Genomic DNA, 26,021 nt, shown 5'->3' on the forward strand with positions numbered 1-26,021 from the left:
AGAACTGAGAATCATAACATCAACAAACTGATGGTACTCATCAGCAATTTTGTCACAAGTAGGATTTCGATATTAGTCCCTGTGATCATGTTTTATACTATTTCATATATTCTAGTATATATTACAAGCAATGGCTGAATCAGACCTGTATGCAAAGAGAAGCTTCACAAAAATAAATGTATGGCAGATGAAAATACTTAGCAGTAATAGGGCATTGCTTAGCAATGATATTCTTCACTCTTGGATGTAACAATTATTAAATACATTTTGACTCGAAAATCTGATTTAGTTTGTAGTTAGCACATAAATGAAGACCTCAACTAGTTGTAACCAAGAATACTGTATATGGAAACAGCACAATGGCTGGCAATACTGGCTTGTGATTTTGATGCCATCCATATTGATAATTGTATAGAAACATGTTGTTATAGTACAACCTCTTTAATTGCTTTGAGGTTGCTGCCATCTTGTGGTGCTGCGCCATATTGCTGAATGGCAGCTTAGATGTAAGTGGGACACCCAGCAGTTATCCTTAAAGGAAACCTGCAGTAGGATCAGCCTTCCTAAGCCATCTATATGGGCATTCAGGTCATAAGAAGCTGAATAACATGATACCTGGATATCTGCAAACCGATGTCCTTGTTCCACAGAAATACACATTCCCATAAATTGAATTTATGCCTACATTTTTCTCACTTCATTTCACCGACTGAGAATATTTAGTGCAGACGTATCACATACAAACCGGATTACAAAAATATTTCAACACAGATTCTAAAGTAACAAAATAAGTTAAAAGTCAGGGGACGTAAATACTTTTGCAAACCACTATACATGTGACTTAGAAGGGTTGATCCTACTGACAGATTCCCTTTAAGAGAAATTACAGTGTGCCACATATTTCACAATATAGGATTATAAGGTGCAATTATGTGATATGTTGACATTAATTCCTACAGAGAGCAAGTGGACACTCATGTGCTGTCATGATCAGATGTTAAAGGGAATCTGTCACCCCATTTTTGCTGTATGAGCTGCGGCCACCGCCATCAGGGGATTATCTACAGCATTCTGTAATGCTGTAGATAAGCCTCCGATGTAACCTGAAAGATAAGAAAAACTAGTTAGATTATACTCACTGGGGGGCGTGCTCCAGTGCGGTGGGTGTCGCGGTCCGGTCCGGCGCCTCCCATCTTCATACAATGACGCCCTCCTTCTTACTTCTGCTGCACCTCCTGCGCAGGCGTACTTTATCTGTCCTGCTGAGGGCAGAGTAAAGTACTGCAGTGCGCAGGCGCCCGGGAAAGATCAGAGAGGTCCGGCGCCTGCGCACTGCAGTACTTTACTCTGCCCTCAACAGGGCAGATAAAGTACGCCTGCGCAGGAGGTGCAGCAGAAGTAAGAAGGAGGGCGTCATTGTATGAAGATGGGAGGCGCCGGTCGGACCGTGACACCCATTGGACCGGACCGGACCCCACCCCGGGGTGAGAATAATCTAACATGTCTTTCTTCTCTTTACATCGAGGGCTTATTTACAGCATTACAGAATGCTGTAGATAAGCCCCTGTTGGCGGTGGCCACAGCTCATACAGCAAAAATGGGGTGACAGATTCCCTTTAAAAGGATTCATTTATCGTAACATAAATATTGTGTGCTATGTGTTTTAATGCGAACATGTGAGTCCATAAGGTGATGACGGTAAAGCTGTGATTCTTGCATGGCCACTATAAACTTAAAGAAGCCCTCACAAAGTTGTTTTTTTTTACTAAAGAAGTGTATATGTGTATGTAGTATGTGTTATTATACTCACCTACCGCTGCCTTCTCCGGTACCCGACACAGGCAGTGGTAGGGGAGTATATTACCATACACTAGAGTACCTCAACATATACATCGATTTTGTAAAAACGAAAAAAAAAAACTTCACTGGAGCGCTTCTTGAATTGGTGATAGAGTGATAACTATACTAATGGATTTACATGAGTGTTTGCATACATATACATTTATAGAACTTCATAACATGTAAAATATAATTTTTAATACTTGGTATAATCAAGTGTCAATTTGGATTTTTTTTCTAAAAATGTGGAATGTGGGAAAGTGAGTTTGAGTTGGGCGATATTTTTATAAAAAGATAAACTTGATGTAAAGAAATCATATTTTACAACTAGCACAAACTGAAAAATACCCTGGATTATCAATCAAAAAAGAATGTGGTTTCCTTAAATTTGATGCAGGTTACAGGGCACCTGTCAGGTGATTGAGGCTGCCCAAACTGCAGGGATCAGGAATCACAGCCTGGCTGAACAACTGCAACCAGGTATTTAACTAGAGGAAATATAATTTAAAGATCCAGCCGTGGACCATAGCTGTGGATTAGACTACTCCAGCTCCGCTTCCAGCCGCCTATTCCCAGCGCTCTTGCAGATGATTGACAAGTCTCTCCCTTGCATGTACATAGGGAGGGATCTGTCAATTACCTCTAGCCGTGCTGTAAAGAGCTGGCCATGGACGGTATAAGACTAGTCTGGCGCCGGCTAGATCTTTAAGTTATATTTTCTCAGAAACACTGGAGCTTTCATAGAATAATATGCCTGGTTGCAATTGTACAGTCAAGCTGCGATTCATGCTGCCACTGTTTTGGGCAATGTGAATCCCCTGACAGTTTCCCTTTAATACGGCTGGTTATTATTATCATTTTTATGGCTTTCTGTTAGCGATACTCAATGTATTTTCTACATTTGTATAATTAGCAGTACATGGTCATGTACTGAACTGTATTTATGTGAACAAGGTGATGATCCCAAAAATGCAAGAAACACCAATAGCAAAATAGGTTTAACAATATCCAGTTGATCTGTAGAATCTCCAGAAGTTTGGGTTGTTGTGTATTTCTTCTCCTTGGTGACACCATATTGCACTATTTGGCTGCATACAGTCTGGCATTGTGGAGTACTGAGGTATGAAATACAGATGTTGGGCTGTCACTCTGATAAAGGCATTCTGCACCCTGGCACAAACTCTCAATGAAAGGGTCCTGCTGTGTGGTGCTCTCTTCACCTTCGTTTTACACTCCGCTTCGGCATTTTGGAAATATTGGGCCATCCAGGTCGGCCAGCCTTCTCTTCCTCACTGTTAGGGAAAATAGAAATATTATTGGCAGTCACATTTTTTTCAGCCAATTTAATAGACTTCTCTGCATCCAACTTTGTGTAGCACGTAAATACTCAGTCTCCCACTTCCCTTTTTATTTTAAAGGCTTTGGCTACCTGTGAGGAGCATTTTTATTCTTAAACTATCAGCTACTCTGATTTATGACTAATGTTTAGCTTTGCAATCAGAATGTAACAACCACCTTCAAGTGATAAATGTAAATTATTTGTCAGGTTTATTTAGATATTGACTTCCCCATGTTCTGAATACAACCTTCCTTATTTAGTATCATGTCCCTTTCATTTTAGTAGCTCATGGTTAGGACAAAACTAAAACATTTTTGTGTAAAAAATATATGTAAATTAAAATATTCAGTACTTGTACTTTACTTTGTACAAAGCAAAGGGAGCACTTGATCGCTCTTTAAATAGAGCAGGAGTAGTAAAAGACCTGTTTCAGATGTCTGCGATAATGGGTCCAGTGTCGGATCACAGTACATGGGTTGGTCGTCCATCTCCTGACCTGAGCGTGACAGCTTCATAGAAATATATGACACTATCATCATCGGATCAGAAGATGTGCGGCCAGTCCGAGCATTGCGATCCGATATTGGACCGATTATCATGGACATCTGAAACAGAATCTATTTCCTTTACATTTTCTTTTTAAACCAATTCTGGCCTTTGGCTATAAAAACTGCATAAAAATCCTTGAGATTCCTAGATATCTCACCTTACTACTATAATATGCTGCAAATTATTCACCTTGAAATCAAATAGGAAAGTCCACAAAATATACGTAACATGTGAACATGACCTTAACTACATTTCCACCAGCTTTAGAAAAAAATCACAAAGAGACGATTGAAACAGCCCACTTCAACAACGGTGTACTTCAGCACTGCTGGCATGGACTACTGTTCTCATCCTGCCATATCCTATGTGCCCGGCAATCTAGGCACATGCAGGGAATTAAGAGGACAGAGACAGCTCAAGAATTGCTACCTTCCTCACTGATGGATTGGCAGGGTCTATGGATTGGAGGCCATCACCCTAATAAATATATCTTCTCATCACTTTTCCAAAGTTTGACCAAAGTGGAAATTTAATTTAGTGATGGAGAAACAAGATAATGAACTGTAACGTATCAAATAAAATTTTGCCAATCAGAGAAGGAGAATAATTTTGGAATTTCTGCTCAGCTTATTGTTCATAGTTTCATCAGATTTGGAGTAAACATATAAAAATTATGAATGTGGTGCTTTTTTTTTTGTAACTTTTTACCTAAAATTAAAAATGTATTTCATTTTCCTTGTTTATGGAGTTTTGGCAAAAGTAGTAGAGTTAAAACACTATTACTTATGCCGAAGTCTGTAAGAGGCAGAGCTAATTTATCACCGGACCTGTTTAAATATGTAAACATACAATGTCAATTGTCATTTCACATCATTGAGAATAATGTAATATCAATAAGGTAAGGAATATAGCCAAAGCAATCAAGTTCTGAGCAGAGAAAAACAGCAATGTGGTGAAATGAAGACAGCAAAGTGAGAGTAATGCGGTAAAGAGTCGAAGGGTTGCAGACAAGAGCACTGCCTGTGGCAGAGAAAATGAAGAACTGCCAAGAGAAATGTATAGAGATTGTATCTATACTTATACATCCTCCAGGTCCAGAGCTGAAAAGTTATGCCACGGCTCATCAGATCTATGTATACGAGCTGTAAACAAGAAGCACATCACTTATCTGTCATATCCTGTATACGGACATGATGAAAAATATACAACAAACATGTTCTAAATGAAATTTGATGTTTTTTATTCTATTCTATACACATGTCTATTGCTATCGTCACCAAGGCAGATAAGGATAATGTAACACTTAAGGGTACATTTATAAAATTGGGTGCAGGTTTTAAACCAGATATAGAGTAAAAAACCATGATGGTGTGCTGCGCTGCTTTTGAAGAATTCCGATGAACAGAAATAGATTGCAGTTTATTCCTCAGGAGAACCACAATAAAGATTTTTACATAGTATTCCACTCTAGTGTATTCGACTATAGTGATATACCCCACTGGTGGAATACACACTCTTTTGAACTCATGCACTTTCATTTGTTATCGATTTTTATTGATCATTTACTATTCGGTGGAACATTCACTCACTACTGATACCCATTTGCCTTGGTGTGTCTCCTTTTCTTTGAGTTGTAACTGGGAACCTCATATCTGACCCTTTTGTGAGTCAATACGATTAAGTTTTGATCTTTTACATACTGTATTGATATAATTTTTGGTTTTATCTTTTGGATCTTTTCAATGGTTGTTAATAAAAATATCTTTTATGTATCATTTGGAGGTCATGACTTCATAATATTATAGGTTTACTATATATACTCGAGTATAAGCCGAGGCACTTAATTTTGCCACGAAAAACTAGGTAAGCTTATTGACTTGAGTATAAGCCGGGTATGCATTGTCACTTCATCCCTGTCCTGGTATGCATGGCTTCTTATCCCCTATCCTAGTATGCATGGCTCCCCCATCGCTGTCCTGGTATGCATGGCTCCCCCGTCCCTGTCCTTGTATGCATGGTTCATTATCTCCTACCCTTCTAAGCATGTCTCCTCGATTCCTGTCATTGTATGCATGGCTCCCCCCATCGCTGTCCTTGTATGCATGGCTCATTATCCCCTATCCTTGTATGCATGTTTCCTATTAAAAAACAAACAAACATCGTACTCACCTTGCTCGCGCACCCTCAATGCATCTCGTTCCCGTTCTGCCGAGTGATCACGTGGCACTGCTCATTAAGGTAAAGAATATTCACTCCACGCCTATGGGAGTGGAGAGGCATGCATATTCATTACCTTAATGAGCGGGGCCACGTGATCGCTCGGCCGGAAATGCTGCTGGCGCTGGAACCAACGAGATGCAGCAGGAAGGTGAGTTGGATGTCTTCTGGAAACCGGCGACTGTGGGTGTCATTGTGCACACTATAAGAGAAATGAATATTCATTTCTCTTTAGCAGCAGGCACAATTACAGCCGCCAGCTGCTGCCTCTGTGACCCACTGCTCCGCTGCTCCTCCTCCCCCACCGTCCCTCTGGGACAATTGACTTGTGTATAAGCCGAGGGGGGCGGCTTATACACGAGTATGTATATAGTCTCTGGAGTCCTCTCTTCTTTTTAAATGATTACTTGGGTTCAGAATAGTTTATTCTCCAAATTACTTTCCTATAGACCAGTAACACAAGAATCCTCAGATCATTAACAGACCTGTGCCATATCCTATGCCTAGTTCATAGACATGTTAAGTTCCTTTCAAATATATTATTACAGTAATATACAGTGTGTTTTTTTTTATGTCCTAGCAAAGATTTGCATTTTTCTATGTTTTGATAAAGAAGCCCTCCCATGAACCTTTTCCCCCAAACCTGTGTATACGTGTACAGGCATGGACAAAAATTGTTGATACACCTTCTGTTAAAGATAGAAAAACCCACAATGGTCACTGAAATAACTTGCAACTAAGAAAAGTAATATCTAATGAAAATCAGACACTGCTTTTGAATTGTGGTTGATCAGAAAAATAATAATAATAAAATAATAAAAAACTAATGAAAATAGCTTGGACAAAAATGATGGCCTCCTTAGCTTAAGATTTTGTTGTACAAACTTTTCAGGTAATCACTACAAAGAGACAATTTCTGCAGCTCTCAATGAGGCTTCTGAACTAGTCCACAGGTATTTTGCCCTACTCCTCATGAGCGAACTACTCAAGAGGTCTCGGGAGTGAAGGTTGCCTTTTCCAGACTACATGTTTCAGCTCCTTCCACAGCTGTTCAATAGGAGTTAGATCAGGGCTCATAGAAGGCCACTTTAGCATAGTCCAATGCTTTGCTCTTTGTCATTCTTGAATGTTTTTGCCATGTTTTGGGACATTATCTTGTTGGAGGACCCATGACCATCAAATCAGACACACCTTTCTGGCACTAGACAGCATATTTGGCTCCGGAATGCCTTATAAGGCCGGGGTCAGACTTGCAAGAAACTCGCACGAGTCTCGCATCTCAATACCCGGCACTGCCGCCAACACTTGGGACCGGAGCTCTCAGCTGCATAGAAACACTTGCAGCCACACACTCTGGTCCCGAGTGCCAGTGGCAGTGCCGGATATTGAGATGCAAGACTCGTGTAAGTTTCTTGCAAGTCTGACGCCGGCCTTAGTCTTGAGATTTCATTGTACCCTGCACAGATTCACAGCACCCTGAGCCAGATGCAGGTAAACCGTACCAAAACAACAAAACCAAGGCTCCATTTCACAGTAGGTGCAATGTTCTTTTTTTTCTTCTTTGCTTCATTTTTGCATCAGTGAACATCAAGCTGATGTTACTTGCGAAAAAACTCCCATTTTGTTTTGTCTGTCCAAAGGGAATTCTTCCAGAGACTTTGTGGCTTTTCAAAATGTATTTTGCCAAATTTCAATCTCGCTGTTTTTTTAATTTGCTTTTCAACAGTTTCCTCCTTGGTCTTCTTCCATGACTTTCACAAGTAGGCTTTGTTGACATACAATATATAAGAGACTTCTGTCTCACGCATAGGCCATAAGAGTAATCCGGTGATAAGCGGTGACGTAACTCACAAGAGGACCGCAGCAGTGCTCGATACCGGAAAAGACGTCCGCACACACATACACAGATTTAGAAAAAAAAAAAAGTTTATAGGAGTGCTTCTGTAAATCTTGTTATTACTGTCTTTCATACATGCAACTTGTGGCAAGCGCTACAACTAACATGATCTAATAAAAGACTTTGAGTAACAGGTGGCACCAAAACCTTCAAGCAAACAATTGATCTCTATTTCAGCAGAAAGCAAAAACATTCTGAATATTACAATCATGTTGCAGATGTCAGATATATTACCCAGTATCAGTATTATCATCTTACCAAGATCATTATTATTCATCATAGCAGTAGATGCTCGCAATCTCGGTCCTTGCTGGGTGAAATGATAACCAAATTTGAGAAGTGTTGAATTTTTTTCTAGCATACTTGCAATTTCCATTTCCACTTTATTACCAAGTGGTTGGCTCTAGAAGAAATTTTGAAAGTAAATAATTAGTAGAGTGTGAGAAACCAGTGTTATTTGTAATACTCCGTTTTCTACAACTGCTATTTTGTCACGGAGACTAAAATGCTAAAAATTCTAGTTTACATTGTAATACCTGTTCAAGATTACTGAGCAGAATCTCTGTAAAAGTATAATGTAACTTCACTCCCAAAGACTTACATTTCACTTCAGTTACAAACAATCCTTAGGGCTTGATCCCATGTGTGGAAACGCAGCATTTTTCCTGCTTTACTATTGAGGCTGCCTATGCGGCATCAGTAGTAAAAGATAGGATGTAAAAATAATACAAAAAATAAAAAATAATGTTATTCTCACCTCCCAACAGCCCGATCTTCTTCCCGCCTCTCTCCACGATCCCGGCATCTTCCGGTCCCAGTAATCCTTGTCTCGTCCTCGCGTGACCACGATGACGTCGCGTCTCACGAGACCACAATGACGTCGCGTCTCACGAGACCACAATGACGTCGCGTCTCACGAGACCACAATGACGTCGCGTCTCACGATGCCGCGAGGTCATCGCGGTCATTCGCGCAAAGGATTTCTGGGACCGGAAGATGCCGGGAGCGTGGAGAGAGGCGCGAAGAAGATCGGTGGCCGTCGCAAGGTGAATATAACATGATTTTTTATTTTAATTCTTTTTTTTTTACAGGGATATGGTACCCAGAGCCTGGAGGAGAATCTCCTCTCCTCTGAACCGTGGGTACCATCCGCAAATGTTCTGCTTACTTTTCGCATGGTGGGCACAGCCACATGCGGAAAGTAAGCAGAACAATGCATTTCTATGGGTGTGGGATCACCACGATTCCGCAAAATTAATGAGCATGCTGCATTTTTTACCGCGAAGCGATTCCGCCACGGAAAAAAACGCAGCTAATTACGGAATCCCATAGGAATGCATGGGATGCTTATTTTTCGCATTTTCGTGGCAAAATCGCGCGTTTAAAACTGCCGCGAAAAAACCGCAACGTGTGAACGTAGCCTTAAGGTAAAAGCATCAAAACAGCCCAGTTGAACAGCTTCTCGAACTCATTTTTGCACTTTCGTTTTTCCTCTCCTTCTAAATGCTATACCTTTTTTTATTTCTCTGTCAATATAGTCGTATGAGGGTTTGGTTTTTGCAGAACAGGTAGTGCTTTTGAATTGCATCATCTATTTTTGTTTTCACAGTTTTTTTTTTTTTTTTGTTTTTTTTTTACAGTTTTTACATTTTCATGCTGCTGTAGTAATTACCAAGCAATGTGATTTGAATAGATTTTTTTAAGTGAAAAAAATTGTACATTTGTAAAACAAAATTCACTTGTGCCGCCATTTTTTCAATTTATTTATTACTCCCCTTAGGGGACTTGAACCTGTGATTCTCCTATTGTTTGTACTATACACAGCAATACTACAGTACTGCTGTGTATAGATGGAGCTTTATGACAGATTGTTTTTTTGTGACGTAGGAGACATATTTATTCATAGCACTTTGGGGTGCATAACGAAGTTTGGATTGCTTTTTATTGCATTTTTTGTGGTGCTGTGGTGGCCAAAAGTCAGCCATTCTGGCATTTCGAATTTATTTATTTTACCAATTGTGTTAATTAACTCTATATTTTAATATATCGGACCTTTAAGGGATGTGGAGATACCACATATGTGTATTTTTTATATTTATTAATGTTTAGGTTGGGAAAAGGAGGGGTAATTTAAATTTGATATTTTTAAAAAACATATTTTTTTTTCATGTTCAATGTATTTGTCAGTCCCTCTTAGGGGACTTGTACCTGTGATTGTCCTATTGTTTGTACTCTACACAATAATACTAAAGTGCTGCTGTGTATAGAAAAAAAAACTTTTTTTTATGATAGCCTGGATGGAGGCACTGTCATGATGGACAAGTGGTCTTCAGTAATCCTTTGGCTGTCATGGAAAGTGATTGGTGCATCACTGTCTGGGGCACCTGTAGGTGCTTAGAACAGCGCACCATCAGGCATCGTACTGTAAATGCTGCTGTCACAGAACTGACAGTGGCATTTAACAGGTTAACGGACACAGGCAGTACTCCGCTCCACTGGCAGCTGTTAGCGGTATATGATGGCTGATTAACACAGTCACCGTCTGCCAGGAAAGATGCAGGCTCAGCCACTGAACCCACATCAAGGACAAGGAGCCAACACTGAACTTACTGGTAAGAGGTTGAGGGAATCTGTCAACAGGATTTCACACCACAAACTATTTATATGTGGATGTAGCTCTTTCGAAGACAAGTCCAGCAATACCTTTACATGGCCAGCATGTTCCTCGTGACTGAAGTCAGCGTTTGGAGTGATATATAATTAAGAACTAAAGCCTCTGTCATTCCAGCTCTATTACCCACCCAGGCAGTGTTGGACTGGGATGCCAAGGGTCCACCAGCAGCATTGACTTTGGGGGCCCACTTTTCACCTGCATACACATATTCCATTACACTCGTTCACAAATTTAACTCTACATCTATATGATAAACTGGGCAGTTTAGTTAATGGGTGATGAGATGCTGCTTTTTTCTATACAGAGTGAATCAAGCAAATTATGCCAAGTACTGCCCATACAGTGGGGTTGGGGGCCCAGATCTGCACCAAGGACCCACCAGGGGATTTCCCTGTTACCCTGTGGGCCAGTCCGAGCCTGCACCCAGGTGACTAACATCTCTTTTGCCTGAAGACACAGAGCATAAAGGTTGTCAATCAAGGAGTAATCAATGCTGCACGGGGAATAGGGTTTTTGTGACAGAGGCTTCAGATGTACAGCCTTAGCATGTTGATTCAAACACTAATTTCTCAGTAGTGGAGGAATGAAAATCTCCAATCTTTCAAAAATCTGAATATAGGATGATTTGGAGTAATGGTCATCAAACACTGATACAGGATGCCATGGACCAAGATGATATGGTCACCAAACACTAATAGGAACATTTCTCAATATACCTGATTGTCTATCTTCAGCTCCACCAATGATGTGTTTTGCTGGAGAGATTCCACAAGAGCTAAGATTCCTGTTCCGCTGATGAAATTAGACTCCACGTTTAAGCTCTTTAGAGCGGTATTGACTTTCAGCATATCTGCAAAAGCCTTCAACAAAGAAAAAGCATGCGTGAATAAAAAGTGGTATGCTTTACAGTACAACCCCACTGTTTTGCTCATACAGCTCTCCGTTGCACAGTTTGTACAGGTGAACCACTTGTAAATTAAGATTTTTTTTGTTCCTCAAACAAATACAATTAAAAGGGCGTACTGATCTTTTTCATTTTTTTATCACTGCACTTTGAGAGCCATGATTTCTTGTGGCTATAGCCATATGAAGGCTTGTTTCTTTTATTAGAAACTTTTTTTCATGACACTATTTTGCCATATGACATAACTATATGTCAATCAATATAGCCTGTTGTTTTTCTCTTGTAGAACCGTGTGACGAGATACGGGGTAAATAGCTTACTACTGGTCATCCTCCTTCCTTGAACCCTACAGTAATTGGTGTCTGTTCCGTTTTTCAAGTACATATTATATCTGTGGTATTCATGGATACAATACGTACCCATTATAGTCTATGGAGTTGTTCACATGTCGGTGGCTTTTTTTGTGGGCTGTGTGGAGACATGTTCGCTTTTGATCGATTGACATCTAGGATGTAAAAAGTCTATAGGACCATGAAAATCAGAGACCACACATGGATGGCATCAGTGGGCAGTCTGTGATTAACACTGTAATGATGTCTGAATGAGGCCTTAGGTACAGTTGTGGCCAAAAGTATTGACACCCCTGCAATTCTGTTAGATAATACTCAGTTTCTTCCTGAAAATGATTGCAAACACAAATTCTTTGGTATTATTATCTTCATTTAATTTGTCTTAAATGAAAAAACACAAAAGAGAATGAAGCAAAAAGCAAAACATTGATCATTTCACACAAAACTCCAAAAATGGGCCAGACAAAAGTATTGGCACCCTCAGGCTAATACTTGGTTGCACAACCTTTAGCCAAAATAACTGTGACCAACCGCTTCCGGTAACCATCAATGAGTTTCTTACAATGCTCTGCTGGAATTTTAGACCATTCTTCTTTGGCAAACTGCTCCAGGTCCCTGATATTTGAAGGATGCCTTCTCCAAACTGCCATTTTTAGATCTCTCCACAGGTGTTCTATGGGATTCAGGTCTGGAATCATTGCTGGCCACATTAGAAGTCTCCAGTGCTCTCTCTCAAACCATTTTCTAGTGCTTTTTGAAGTGTGTTTTGGGTCATTGTCCTGCTGGAAGACCCATGACCTCTGAGGGAGACCCAGCTTTCTCACACTGGGCCCTACATTATGCTGCAAAATTTGTTGGTAGTCTTCAGACTTCATAATGCCATGCACACGGTCAAGCAGTCCAGTGCCAGAGGCAGCAAAGCAACCCCAAAACATCAGGGAACCTCCGCCATGTTTGACTGTAGGGACCGAGTTTTTTTCTTTGAATGCCTCTTTTTTTTCTCCTGTAAACTCTATGTTGATGCCTTTGCCCAAAAAGCTCTACTTTTGTCTCATCTGACCAGAGAACATTCTTCCAAAACGTTTTAGGCTTTTTCAGGTAAGTTTTTGCAAACTCCAGCCTGGCTTTTTTATGTCTCGGGGTAAGAAGTGGGGTCTTCCTGGGTCTCCTACCATACAGTCCCTTTTCATTCAGACGCCGACGGATAGTATGGGTTGACACTGTTGTACCCTCAGACTGCAGGGCAGCTTGAACTTGTTTGGATGTTAGTCGAGGTCCTTTATCCAACATCCGCACAATCTTGCGTTGAAATATCTTGTCAATTTTTCTTTTCTGTCTACATCTAGGGAGGTTAGCCACAGTGCCATGGGCTTTAAACTTCTTGATGACACTACGCACGGTAGACACAGGAACATTCAGGTCTTTGGAGATGGACTTGTAGCCTTGAGATTGCTCATGCTTCCTCACAATTTGGTTTCTCAAGTCCTCAGACAGTACTTTGGTCTTCTTTCTTTTCTCCATGCTCAATGTGGTACACACAAGGACACAGGACAGAGGTTGAGTCAACTTTAATCCATGTCAACTGGCTGCAAGTGTGATTTAGCTATTGCCAACACCTGTTAGGTGCCACAGGTAAGTTACAGGTGCTGTTAATTACACAAATTAGAGAAGCATCACATGATTTTTTGAACAGTGCCAATACTTTTGTCCACCCTCTTTTTTATGTTTGGCGTGGAATTATATCCAATTTGGCTTTAGGACAATTCTTTTTGTGTTTTTTCATTTAAGACAAATTAAATGAAGATAATAATACCAAAGAATTTGTGTTTGCAATCATTTTCAGGAAGAAACTGAGTATTATCTGACAGAATTGCAGGGGTGTCAATACTTTTGGCCACAACTGTAGATAACACTTAAAAAAGTGAAGTTTTCTTAGTAAATTTAAAGAGGATATCCGCTACTATATTTTATTTCACAAATGGTGCCCATAGTAGTCTTAAAAATGAATAAAAAAACTGTTGGAAGCTAATGTGAGCTATCTTACACCAGCAGAAAATCTGGGAATGTTTTGTTATGTATTACCAAAACATTGTATAATGTTGTATTGTTTTGGTAAAAAAAAAGTAAAATCCTAAAAAGTTGTTTAACCCCTTAGTGACCAAGCCAATTTTGACCTTAATGAGCAAGACAAATTTTACAATTCTGACCACTGTTACTTTATGTGGTAATAACTCTGGAACGCTTCAACAGATCCCAGTGATTCGGAGATAGTTTTTTGTGACATATTGTACTTCATGATAGTGATCAAATTTCTTCGATATGACTTGCATTTATTTATGAAAAAAATGTTTAAATTTTAAAACTTTTAGTTTTTGTGTCCTTAAATCAGAGAGATATGTCACACAAAATAGTTCATAAATAACATTTCCCACATGTCAACTTTACATCAGCAAAATTTTAATACATAATTTTTTGTTAGTAAGTTAGAAGGGTTAAAATTTGACCAGCGATTTCACATTTTTCCGACAAAATTTACAAAACCATCTTTTTTATGGACCATATCACATTTGAAATGACTTTGAGGGGTCTATATGACAGAAAATACCGAAAAGTGGCATAATTCTAAAAACTGAAAACATCTCAAGGTGCTCAAAATCACCTTCAAGAAGTTTTTAACCCTTCAGGTGCTTCAAGAGAACTGAAGCAATGTGAAAGGAAAAAATTAACATTTAACTTTTTTCACAAAAAATTTACTTTAGACCCAAACTTTTTTATTTTCACAAGGATAACAAGAGAAAATGGACCCTAAAATGTGTTGTGCAACTTCTCCTGAGAATGCTGATACCTCATATGTGGGGGAAATCTACTGTTTAGGTGCATGGCAGGGCTTGGAAGAAGCACCGTTTGATTTTTTGAATGCATCATTGGCTGGAATCAATAGCAGACGCCATGTAGCGTTTGGAGAGGCCTCAATGTGCCTAAACAGTGGAAACCCCCCACAAGTGAGCCCATTTTGTAAACCACACCTCTCAAGGATTTAATTCAGTGGCATAGTGAGCATTTAAACCCACAGTTACAACACAGAATTTGATAACATTAGGTTGTCATATTGAATATGTCATCATTAGTGTTGAGTGCACTTGAGTCCAGTTTGTATCGGGTGCTTGGGTATGCACCGAATATTGTGGGTGCTGGAGTGACATGCTCAAGTTCCTGCCTTGCATGTTTTACGGCTGATAGACACCCCCCAAAAATGTGGGAATGTGGGAATCCGTGATACTTTGTGCATATCCGAGAACCCGATGCAAAGTCGAGTAGTGAGCACTTGTATTCAACACAATCCGTATATCATCGTCATTTTTTTGTTTACTTTTGAAAAATCCCCAATTCTAACTCTAAGGGCTCATACCCATTTCTGAGAAAAAAACTATCCGATTTCCGGACTGAAAAAACGGATGAGTGTCATGCAAGTACAATCTGATTTTTCTCACATAGCATCCGTATAACTTCCGTATGACATGCGTATGCAACCATTTTTCTACAGTAATTTACAGGACCATTTACAGTTTTCTATTAAACAGAATGGTAATGTATCTGTCAAAAATGGATGGCATAAGGATGGTCCCTATTCTGTGCGTTTTTATTCTCGCACCCGTTGACTTGCATTGGCTAGTCTCATCCGAGATACGCAGCAAATCGCAGCATACTGCAATTTTTTTCTCAGTCCGATTTCAGCTGAAATGATTGAATAGCATTGGACGAGTGCAATCCATTTTTTTAACGGATTGCACTCGTCCATATTTCTCGCATGTGGGTATGAGCCCTACTTCTAACACTACCCAAACCCACACCCTAACACAACTTTACCCACAACCCTAAACCCTATGGCAATCCTAACCCCAACCCTAACGGATGGAAAAAAAATTTAAAACTGCATTTTATAATTTTTATCTAACTAACGGGGTGACAAAGGGTTATTTCATTTACTATTTGTTGTAAATCACAGTGATCAAAAGGAACCAATAGTAAAAATTCCCTATTGTTGCCATGTGCCCGCCATTTTTTTCCAGGAAGTGAGGAGAAGGGCCGGGAGATCGGATTATTTTTTCGGTGAATAACGGCAATCACGTGACAGGGGACCGTAAAATCCGGCCCTGATTATGTTCTCCAGGATCTCAGCTAGCTCCAGTAGCTGAGACCCCCGAGATTATCCGACTCTGGGAGGGCGCTACAGCCTTATTAAAAAATTAAAAAGCACATTGAGATATAAGTACCCTTAACTGCCGCCGTTAAAAGGCGTATCGGCGGTCATTAAGGGGTTAAAATAAAATGGAAAAATACATTCACCTACCAACCTCTTTCAGCTTGGATGAAATACCAAGCAGTGGTCATATGATGCAAGCAGTCCATTTGCAAAGTAATATGAAGTAGTGGGAAAATAAGGCTTCACGTTTGCACATGCTTTAACAATATATAAATGGAATATTTAACAAATAATTTGGGAGGCATGCCTTGGCCGGGCATGTGGGCGGTCTTTCAGCACAACAGCTCTGGGGACAATGGCCTGCATAAAACTCCACTGCGCCCCTGCGATCCTGTACTTCGGAATATCTTGGACACCCATCAGCAGCATCATTATGGCAGGTAAAAAGCTCTGGGAAGTGGCTCACACAGCGGGCAGAGAAATCCCAGATGGCGCTGGATACGCCTTTGGCAGGTATAAGGGTGGGAAAAGCGGTGGCAGCTAATGCGGCGGTGAAGGTATCCAGCTTTACTAGGACCCCAGGAAAAAAGGTTCCCACTTCTATAAAGGCATATTTGTCACTTGATGGGGGATAATGGACGACCCGCAATGCCCATAGGGAAATCAAGGAACTTTGATAAACACGATCCTGAGGTTCTCCCTGCCTTACAATCCCAAGCCAGAGATGCTTCTTTTGCTAACAGCCCATAACAGCAGGAGACTGAGCCTACATTGAAAGATGTGTTCACCACTGTAACACACTGCAGCTCTGCTACATCCTATTTTTCCTACATGCGGCAAAATCTGCAAAAAGTTTCCTACAGCAGCAGAAGGGCGATCAGTGAATTAGAAGATAAAATACCCCAAATGGAATGGGACTCATGCTGACATGATCAACTAATCTCAAGCTTATGGGCAAAAGTAGACGATTTGGAGAACAGGTTCAGGAGAAACAATATAAGGGTAGTGGGTAGAGATGAGCGACTTTGCCTTTTTTCGGGCCGAGTCGGGTTTCATGAAACCCGACTTTCTCAAAAGTCGGGTCGAACGCAATCGGCCGATTATCGTGAAAAGTCAAAGGCCGACTGAAACACGAAACCCAATGCAAGTCAATGGGGAACCAAGGTCGGCAGGGAGTGGAGGACAGGAAACACACCTACAGTGCCCATTTTAATGCCAAAAACATCAATTCTTATTACTTAAGCTTGTCAACCTTAATTTACTTTATAATAATTGTTAGGCTTTGAAAACTGGGGGTTATTTGGCTAAAGTTGAGGGGGGGTAGGGCTGGCTTCAAATTTTCGTGAGTCCTGGGCCAAAGAGTCACTGGGCTCCTTTAACACATGCCCAAATTCATGATCCTCCTATACGGCAGAGAAATAGCTGTATAGTACACTTCTTACATCTCATGACTGATATCCATTTTAATTTCTCCAATAGCTCCAAAAACGGACAGTATATTACTCCATACAGTATTATGGCCACCGCATAGTGCGCTATACAGAGTAATGAGGCCCATATATTTCTCCATACAGAATCATTGGTCTCATATAGAGTTGAGCGAAACGAGTCGAAAAAATTCAAAAGTCGCCGACTTTTGGCAAAGTCGGGTTTCATGAAACGAAACCCGACCTAGGATGAGGTCGGCCACGAGGTCGGCGACTTACGCGCCAAAGTCGCGTTTCAAAAGTTTGTTTTGCGCTCTTTTTCAGCCAATCAGGATCCACGGACACTGTGGGCAACGTGATGACATAGGCACGGGTCACCACCATCTTTTAGAAGGGCATGCAAGTGATTGGCTTGCTTTGGTGGGCGTCACAGGGGGTATAAAAGGGCGTGCACGCCGACCGCCATCTTACTTCTGCCGATCTTAGTATAGGGAGAGGTTGCTGCTGATTCTGTAGGGAGAGCGTTAGGCAGGGAAGAAGACAAAAAAACTGCTTCTGCTGCTAGCGATTTGGCCTGCACAATACACAAGTCACTGTGTGTGCAGTGCAAGGGGAGGCTATATAGTGGTGTATCAGTGGTGTTGGTTGTTGGGCTGCCTTCTAAGGCTTTCTGACATTCCTGCATTGCTGTTTACCCACTGCTCCGCAAACTGCTTTTTTAAAAGCAATCCCAATTTTTTTTTTTTGTCCTGCTGAGAAGACAAAAAAACTGCTTCTGCTGCTAGCAATTTGGCCTGCACAACACACCAGTCACTGTGTGTGCAGTGCAAGGGGAGGATATATAGTGGTGTATCAGTGGTGTTGGTTGTTGGGCTGCCTTCTAAGGCTTCCTGACATTCCTGCATTGCTGTTTACCCACTGCTCCGCAAACTGCTTTTTTAAAAGCAATCCAATCTCCCTTATCCTCTAGTCACTTTTGTCACAGCTGTGCCATCGAGCCTGTCACATAGCGCTCAGATATTCATTGGGCCTCACACAATCCAAAAGTGTCCAGTGTCCAAAAGTGTGTGCAGAGATTCAAAATCTCCCTTATCCTCTAGTCACTTTGGTCACAGCTGTGCCATCGAGCCTGTCACATAGCGCTCAGATATCAGTGGGCCTCACACAATCCAAAAGTGTCCATCCAGTGTCCAAAAGTGTGTGCAGAGATTCAATATCTCCCTTATCCTCTAGTCACTTTGGTCACAGCTGTGCCATCGAGCCTGTCACATAGCGCTCAGATATCAGTGGGCCTCACACAATCCAAAAGTGTCCATCCAGTGTCCAAAAGTGTGTGCAGAGATTCAAAATCTCCCTTATCCTCTAGTCACTTTGGTCACAGCTGTGCCATCGAGCCTGTCACATAGCGCTCAGATATTCATTGGGCCTCACACAATCCAAAAGTGTCCAGTGTCCAAAAGTGTGTGCAGAGATTCAAAATCTCCCTTATCCTCTAGTCACTTTGGTCACAGCTGTGCCATCGAGCCTGTCACATAGCGCTCAGATATCAGTGGGCCTCACACAATCCAAAAGTGTCCATCCAGTGTCCAAAAGTGTGTGCAGAGATTCAAAATCTCCCTTATCCTCTAGTCACTTTGGTCACAGCTGTGCCATCGAGCCTGTCACATAGCGCTCAGATATCAGTGGGCCTCACACAATCCAAAAGTGTCCATCCAGTGTCCAAAAGTGTGTGCAGAGATTCAAAATCTCCCTTATCCTCTAGTCACTTTTGTCACAGCTGTGCCATCGAGCCTGTCACATAGCGCTCAGATATTCATTGGGCCTCACACAATCCAAAAGTGTCGTGTCCAAAAGTGTGTGCAGAGATTCAAAATCTCCCTTATCCTCTAGTCACTTTGGTCACAGCTGTGCCATCGAGCCTGTCACATAGCGCTCAGATATCAGTGGGCCTCACACAATCCAAAAGTGTCCATCCAGTGTCCAAAAGTGTGTGCAGAGATTCAAAATCTCCCTTATCCTCTAGTCACTTTGGTCACAGCTGTGCCATCGAGCCTGTCACATAGCGCTCAGATATCAGTGGGCCTCACACAATCCAAAAGTCCATCCAGTGTCCAAAAGTGTGTGCAGAGATTCAAAATCTCCCTTATCCTCTAGTCACTTTTGTCACAGCTGTGCCATCGAGCCTGTCACATAGCGCTCAGATATTCATTGGGCCTCACACAATCCAAATGTGTCCAGTGTCCAAAAGTGTGTGCAGAGATTCAAAATCTCCCTTATCCTCTAGTCACTTTGGTCACAGCTGTGCCATCGAGCCTGTCACATAGCGCTCAGATATCAGTGGGCCTCACACAATCCAAAAGTGTCCAGTGTCCACAAGTGTCTGCAGAAATTCAAAATCTCCCCTGTCCTATAGATACCTTGTACCTTGTTTTACATTACTATATAGTTTGTTGGATTTTGTCTACATTTCTACCAAAAATGAGGAAGGCTGGTGGAAGAGGCCGTGGAATTGGGCGGGGGTTGGCAGCTGGTAATGATGGTGTTGGTGGTGGATCTGATGGTAGTGGCAAGAGCAAAATAGGACCGAATGCAGAAGGTGCTGACCCTGCGTCATCGTCTGGCTACATAAGGCCTCGAACGCTTAGTTTTCTAGGAGTTGGCAAACCGCTTTTAAAGCCAGAGCATCAGGAAAAAGTTTTGTCTTACATTGCTGACTCAGCCTCCAGCTCTATCGCCTCCTCTTCTTCAGTTGTAAAAAGTAAAAGCACTGAGTCGTCATTGGAGGCTCATGTTCATGAACCACACCTTTCCTTGTGTCCTTCACCCCAACCAAGATTGAAGGATGATGCAGGCCATACTACTGATTACTCCATGGAGCTGTTTTCACATACCATGCCTGGATTATCAAGTCAAATGGTGAATTACCCAGGCCAAGATGAATCTGACATGGAGTGCACTGATGCACAGCCGCTGATGGATGATTCTGCTGGTACATTCACTCAGAGCACTACATTGTCCTCGCAGTGTACAGAGCCAGATTCTGACCCTGATGAGACTCAGGTGCCCCTTCCCGCACACTATACCACCATACACGGTGACACAGAGGAAGGTGCACATGACATAGAAGAGGAGGTGATGGATGACCCAGTTGTTGACCCAGATTGGCATCCATTGGGGGAAGAGGGTGCTGCTTCCAATAGCTCAGATGAGGAGCATCCACAGCAGACATCGACATCGCAACAGCTGTTATCTGGCAGGCCCGGAGCACTCCAAAGACAGGTTCCAAACATCAAAAGAGTTGCTGGACAGCTTGTCCAGAGGGTCAAAAGATCACAGCGTGCTAGGCCGCAAAATGTCTGCCAAAGTAGGAAGAGTGCAGTGTGGCACTTTTTTGAACAAAATCCTCATGATCAGGCCAAGGTTATCTGTAAGAAGTGCGCAAAGACCTTTAGCCGAGGGAAAAATCTGAAAAATTTGAATACCAGTTGCATGCTTAGACATTTAACCAGCATGCACTTGCAAGCGTGGACACAACACCAAACCTCAAGTGCCACATGTGCAACTGATCACAACGAAGGTAGTCAGCAACGCTACATTGTTTCCCCCACTGTAAGCCCACCGGTTAGCACAGCAGCAAATGTTGAGGTGTCGTTGCAAGACCACAGCAGTCAGGGAATCCCACTGTTATATCAACGAAAGACTGATTCTAGGCCATCAGAAAGAACACCAACTCCATCATCAACCCTCTCTCAGTCCGCCCTGTCCACCGCTACTTCCACCATATGCAGCTCTCAAGTCCAGCTCACCCTCCCAGACACTATGAGTAGGTCAAGAAAGTACTCAGTCTCTCATCCGCGTACACTGGGTTTGAACGCCCACATTGCCAAACTAATCTCGTTTGAGATGATGCCCTTTCGGTTGGTGGAAAGCACAGCTTTCCGCGAACTCATGGCCTATGCAGTACCACGCTATGACCTACCCAGTCGCCACTTCTTCTCTCGCAAAGCCATCCCAGCCCTCCACCATCATGTAAAAGACCGCATTGTCCATGCACTCAAGCAGTCAGTGAGCGGAAAGGTGCACCTCACAACTGATGCATGGTCCAGTCGGCATGGCCAGGGCCGTTACGTGTCCATCACTGCGCACTGGGTTAATGTGGTGGATGCAGGGTCCACAGGGGACAGCGGTGGTGGGACAGTGCTGCCTAGCCCACGGTATAGGAAACAGTTGGCTGTAGGCGTTCGACCCTCCTCCTCCTCCTCCTCCTCCAGAAGCGAAAGCTCGTCCACAGAGCGCAGTCGTACGAGCACTCCATCTGCAGCTGCCACTGTTGCACACGATGTGTCCCCCTATCGAGCAGCTAGTGGAAAGCGTCAGCAGGCTGTGTTGCAGATGATGTGTTTGGGCGACAGACACACCGCCGAGGTGCTGGCCGAGTACTTGAAGCGACAAACTGAGTCATGGCTCGGCAGTGTACATCTCGAGCGAGGCAAGGTAGTTAGTGATAACGGCCGTAATTTTGTGGCAGCCATAGCCCTTTCAAAACTCAGCCACATACCTTGCTTGGCTCACACCTTGAACCTGGTGGTGCAGTGCTTCCTCAAAAATTATCCGGAGTTAACAGCCCTGCTCCAGAAGGTGCGAAGACTGTGCGCGCACATCCGCCGGTCGCCTGTACACTCCGTTCGTATGCAGAAGCTGCAGCGATTGCTCCACCTTCCCAACCACCGCCTCATTATCGACATTGCAACAAGGTGGAACTCCACCCTGCACATGGTGGAGCGGCTGTGCGAGCAGAGGCAGGCCATAATGCATTTGTGGGAGGATACACGGCCAGGCACTTTGAGAGCAGACATGGAGTTGACAGGTGTGCAGTGGTCAAAGCTGAAAGACCTTTGTAAAGTCCTTCAGTGTTTTGAGGAATGCACACGGCTGGTAAGCGCAGACGACGCCATCCTAAGCATGAGCATCCCACTTATGCGTCTGCTCATGCAAACTTTGACGCACCTTAAGGAGCAGGCGTCTGCAGCCAATGTTGATGAGGAGGAAGAGGAGGAGGGAATCCTTGATGACATTCAGCCATTGTCTGCTCAGGGACCTCTCCTGGACGAGGTGGAGGAAGAAGAGGAGGAGGAGGATGATGATGGGGATGATTACTTAGGGGAGGAGGATGCATCTCGTGGGGCAAGTGAAAATGTTGGCGTGGCAAGGTCTGGTACAGGGTTTGTGTGTGACTGGAGGGATGTGGATTTGCCAGAAAGTGCTCCTCCACCCAGCACTCGCAGTGCATCATTGACACCGGGAACATTGGCCCACATGTCAGATTATGCCTTGCGGATCCTAAAAAGGGACCCCCGCATTGCCAAAATAATGAACGATGACGACTATTGGTTGGCCAGCATCCTGGATCCACGCTATAAAGGCAAATTACAAAACATCATGCCACAGGAGAACCTTGACCTAATATTGGCTAATAAACAAGCAACTCTGGTAAAACGGTTGCTTGAGGCATTCCCAGCACACAGCAGCGGTGATGGTTCTCACACGAGCCGTACGGGCCGGGGGCAGCTTGGCAGAGGTGATCGTGGTGCACACAGCAGAAGTGGCGTTGGAGACAGGGGTTTCATGACAATGTTGTGGACTGATTTTTCAAATACCGCTCACACAACTGGTAATACTGCATCGATGGAAAGTGACAGGAGACAGCAGTTGTCAACTATGGTTACAAACTACTTTTCCTCCCATATCGATGTTCTCCCACACAGGTCATTCCCCTTTGACTATTGGGCCGCTAAACTGGACACCTGGCCTGAATTGGCCCAATATGCCTTACAGGAGCTCGCTTGCCCAGCTGCAAGTGTGCTATCGGAAAGAGTCTTCAGTGCAGCTGGATCAATCCTGACAGAAAAAAGGACCCGTCTGTCAACCCAAAATGTGGATGATCTAACCTTCATTAAAATGAACCACGCATGGGTTTCCAAGGACTTTGTCCCAACTTCCCCTGATGACACATAGGGTGACAGAAAAATGGCTTGCTTTGGTCCACCTCTTCCTGGTACTTCACCTATTTCGCCTTTTGCATCAGCTGAATGTCCAACATCAACATATGCCACTTTCTAAAACTCCCTAACTGTGCTGCCTCCCCCCCCATGGCCGGGGTCACCACCTAGCGCACGACACCGTGCGAGTGCCGTTGCCCTGGACAGGTGGGTAGGCCGACTCTTGGGCGCGGGCACTGGCACAGGGTCCCTCATAGTGCAATCAAGTGTCTCTGACGGTGGTGGTGCACACCCCCCGTCAGACACACCGCTGTACTATGAGGGGCCCAGTGCCAGTACCGACGCCCACGAGTGGGCCCCCCTTGCTTGGGCAGGGCCCCAGCATTTGCAATCTTTACCTCTCCCTGCTCCTCCGCTGTGTAATCTGGGCCGTCAAATCCATACTGTGCCTGACACCGTCTGAGCCTGCCTCCTGATGTATAGACATATATTTTGAATGTGTACGCTATCCATACATGTTATCCGGGGATACGGTACCCTTTCTAACCTTTGTGCAATCACGTGCAATCCATACTGGGCCTAACACCGTCTGAGCCTGCCTCCTGAGACATATATTTTGAATGTGTACGCTATCCATACATGTTATCCGGGGATACGGTACCCTTTCTAACCTTTGTGCAATCACGTGCAATCCATACTGGGCCTAACACCGTCTGAGCCTGCCTCCTGAGACATATATTTTGAATGTGTACGCTATCCATACATGTTATCTGGGGATACGGTACCCTTTCTAACCTTTGTGCAATCACGTGCAATCCATACTGGGCCTAACACCGTCTGAGCCTGCCTCCTGAGACATATATTTTGAATGTGTACGCTATCCATACATGTTATCTGGGGATACGGTACCCTTTCTAACCTTTGTGCAATCACGTGCAATCCATACTGGGCCTAACACCGTCTGAGAATGATAGATGGGGCCCACCATACACTGGAACATTCCAAAGGTGGACATCAGACACTGGAGCAGCATTTACAGGGCCCATTATACACTAGAGCATTAGAAATGGGGCCCATTATGTTTGGAGCATTATTTGGGCACATAAGACAGTAGAGCTTCATCCATGGGGACCAACATATACTGTAGCATTATGTGGAGCTCATCATATACTGTTTCAAACATTATATGGGACCAATGATTCTGTATGGAGAAATAGATGGGCCTCGTCATGAGATGTAAAAAGTGAGGTATTTTTCATTGTACTATACCGCTATTTCTCTGCCGTATCGGAGCATGATGAGTTGTGGTATGTGTTAAAGGGGCGCTCTTTCGCCCAGGGCACATGAAAACCTGGAGCCAGCCCTCCCCCCCACAGTCTGTAGCCAAATAACCCCCATTTTTCAGTGCGTAACTTGTATTATGAAGTTAATTAAGGTTGACAAGCTTAAGTAAGAAGAATTGATGCTTTTGGCATTCAAATGGGCACTGTTGGTGTGTTTCCTGTCCTCCTCTCACTGCCGACTTTTATTCCCCATTGACTTACATTGGGTTTCGTGTTTCGGGACGACCCCGACTTTTCCCTATAATCGGACGATCTTGCTCGACCCGACTTTTGGAAAAGTCGGGTTTCACGAAACGAAACGCGACCCTAAAAAACCAAAAGTCGCTCAACTCTAGTCTCATATAATGTTTGAAACAGTATATGATGAGCTCCACATAATGCTACAGTATATGTTGGTCCCCATGGATGAAGCTCCACTGTCTTATGGGCCCAAATAATGCTCCATATATAATAGGCCCCATTTCTAATGCTCCAGTGTATAATAGGCCCTGTAAATGCTGCTCCAGTGTCTGATGTCCACCTTTGGAATGCTCCAGTGTATGGGGGGCCTCATATATCATTCTCCAGAGTATAGTGCTCCCCAAAAATTGCTGTCCCAACATTGAAAACAATTAAATAAGTCTCCTCGCTAGGGAATCCCTGTACTAGTCTAGACTCCTCGTCGTCCCCATCTTCCATCTCACTGCACTTGGATTGTTTAGACAGAGGGCGTACAGACGTGATGTCATCGCGCTCTCTGACCAGAATGTCACTGTCAGGAAACGCGAAAGACGTCACGGAGGTGGAGCAGGGAGAGGTAAGTATTTAAACTTTGCAAGTGCTGTGATTCTGAGCAAGCAGGGGGGGCCCACTCGTTGGCGACGGCACTGGCACAGGGCCCCTCATAGTACGGCGGTGTGTCTGACAGCGGGTGGGCCCTCCCCTCCCAACTGCAGAAACACTTTTGCGTACTATGAGGGGCCCTGTGCCAGTGCCGTCGCCCAGGAGTATCCCCCACACCTGCTCAAGGAACCTGCACTTTCATCTGCACCTTCCTTTTTGTCACCGTGTAAGGTGGTATATTATGCGGGAAGGGGAACCTGAGTTTCATCAGGGTCAAGTTCTGGCTGTATAGAGTGCGAGGGGAATGTAGTGGTCTGGGTCAATGTACCAGCAGAATCATCTAGCAGTGGCTGGGCATCAGTGCACTTGTGGCGCCCCCAGGAGTACGGTCGCCACAGTGGCATTACCTTCCTCCTAGGGAGTGTGATGTTATGATTGGGAGCAACGAAGGATCTCT

General features: G+C 43.3%; 1 protein-coding gene across 4 annotated transcripts in view; it reads right to left on the bottom strand.

Annotated features, from left to right (window-relative positions):
- Window positions 1–1,572: 1,572 nt before the first annotated feature.
- Window positions 1,573–26,021, bottom strand: part of TMOD1 (tropomodulin 1) — a 186,101-nt gene continuing 161,652 nt past the window's right edge. For 2 of the 4 annotated variants that reach the window (XM_073549738.1, XM_073549735.1), the window contains exons 8-11: window positions 11,232–11,375; window positions 8,100–8,244; window positions 4,805–4,869; window positions 1,573–3,131 (exon numbers count right to left, since the gene is read on the bottom strand). In XM_073549738.1, the coding sequence (XP_073405839.1) occupies window positions 4,805–4,869; window positions 8,100–8,244; window positions 11,232–11,375 (354 nt within the window). In that variant the 3' untranslated portion in view covers window positions 1,573–3,131. The remainder of the gene's footprint in view (window positions 3,132–4,804; window positions 4,870–8,099; window positions 8,245–11,231; window positions 11,376–26,021) is intronic. The other 2 variants (XM_073549737.1, XM_073549736.1) reach the window with 2 other exon arrangements.

The sequence above is a fragment of the Dendrobates tinctorius genome, unplaced genomic scaffold, assembly GCF_039654945.1.
Source record: "Dendrobates tinctorius isolate UK_male_01 unplaced genomic scaffold, ASM3965494v1 ptg000160l, whole genome shotgun sequence".
Lineage (NCBI taxonomy): Eukaryota > Metazoa > Chordata > Amphibia > Anura > Dendrobatidae > Dendrobates > Dendrobates tinctorius.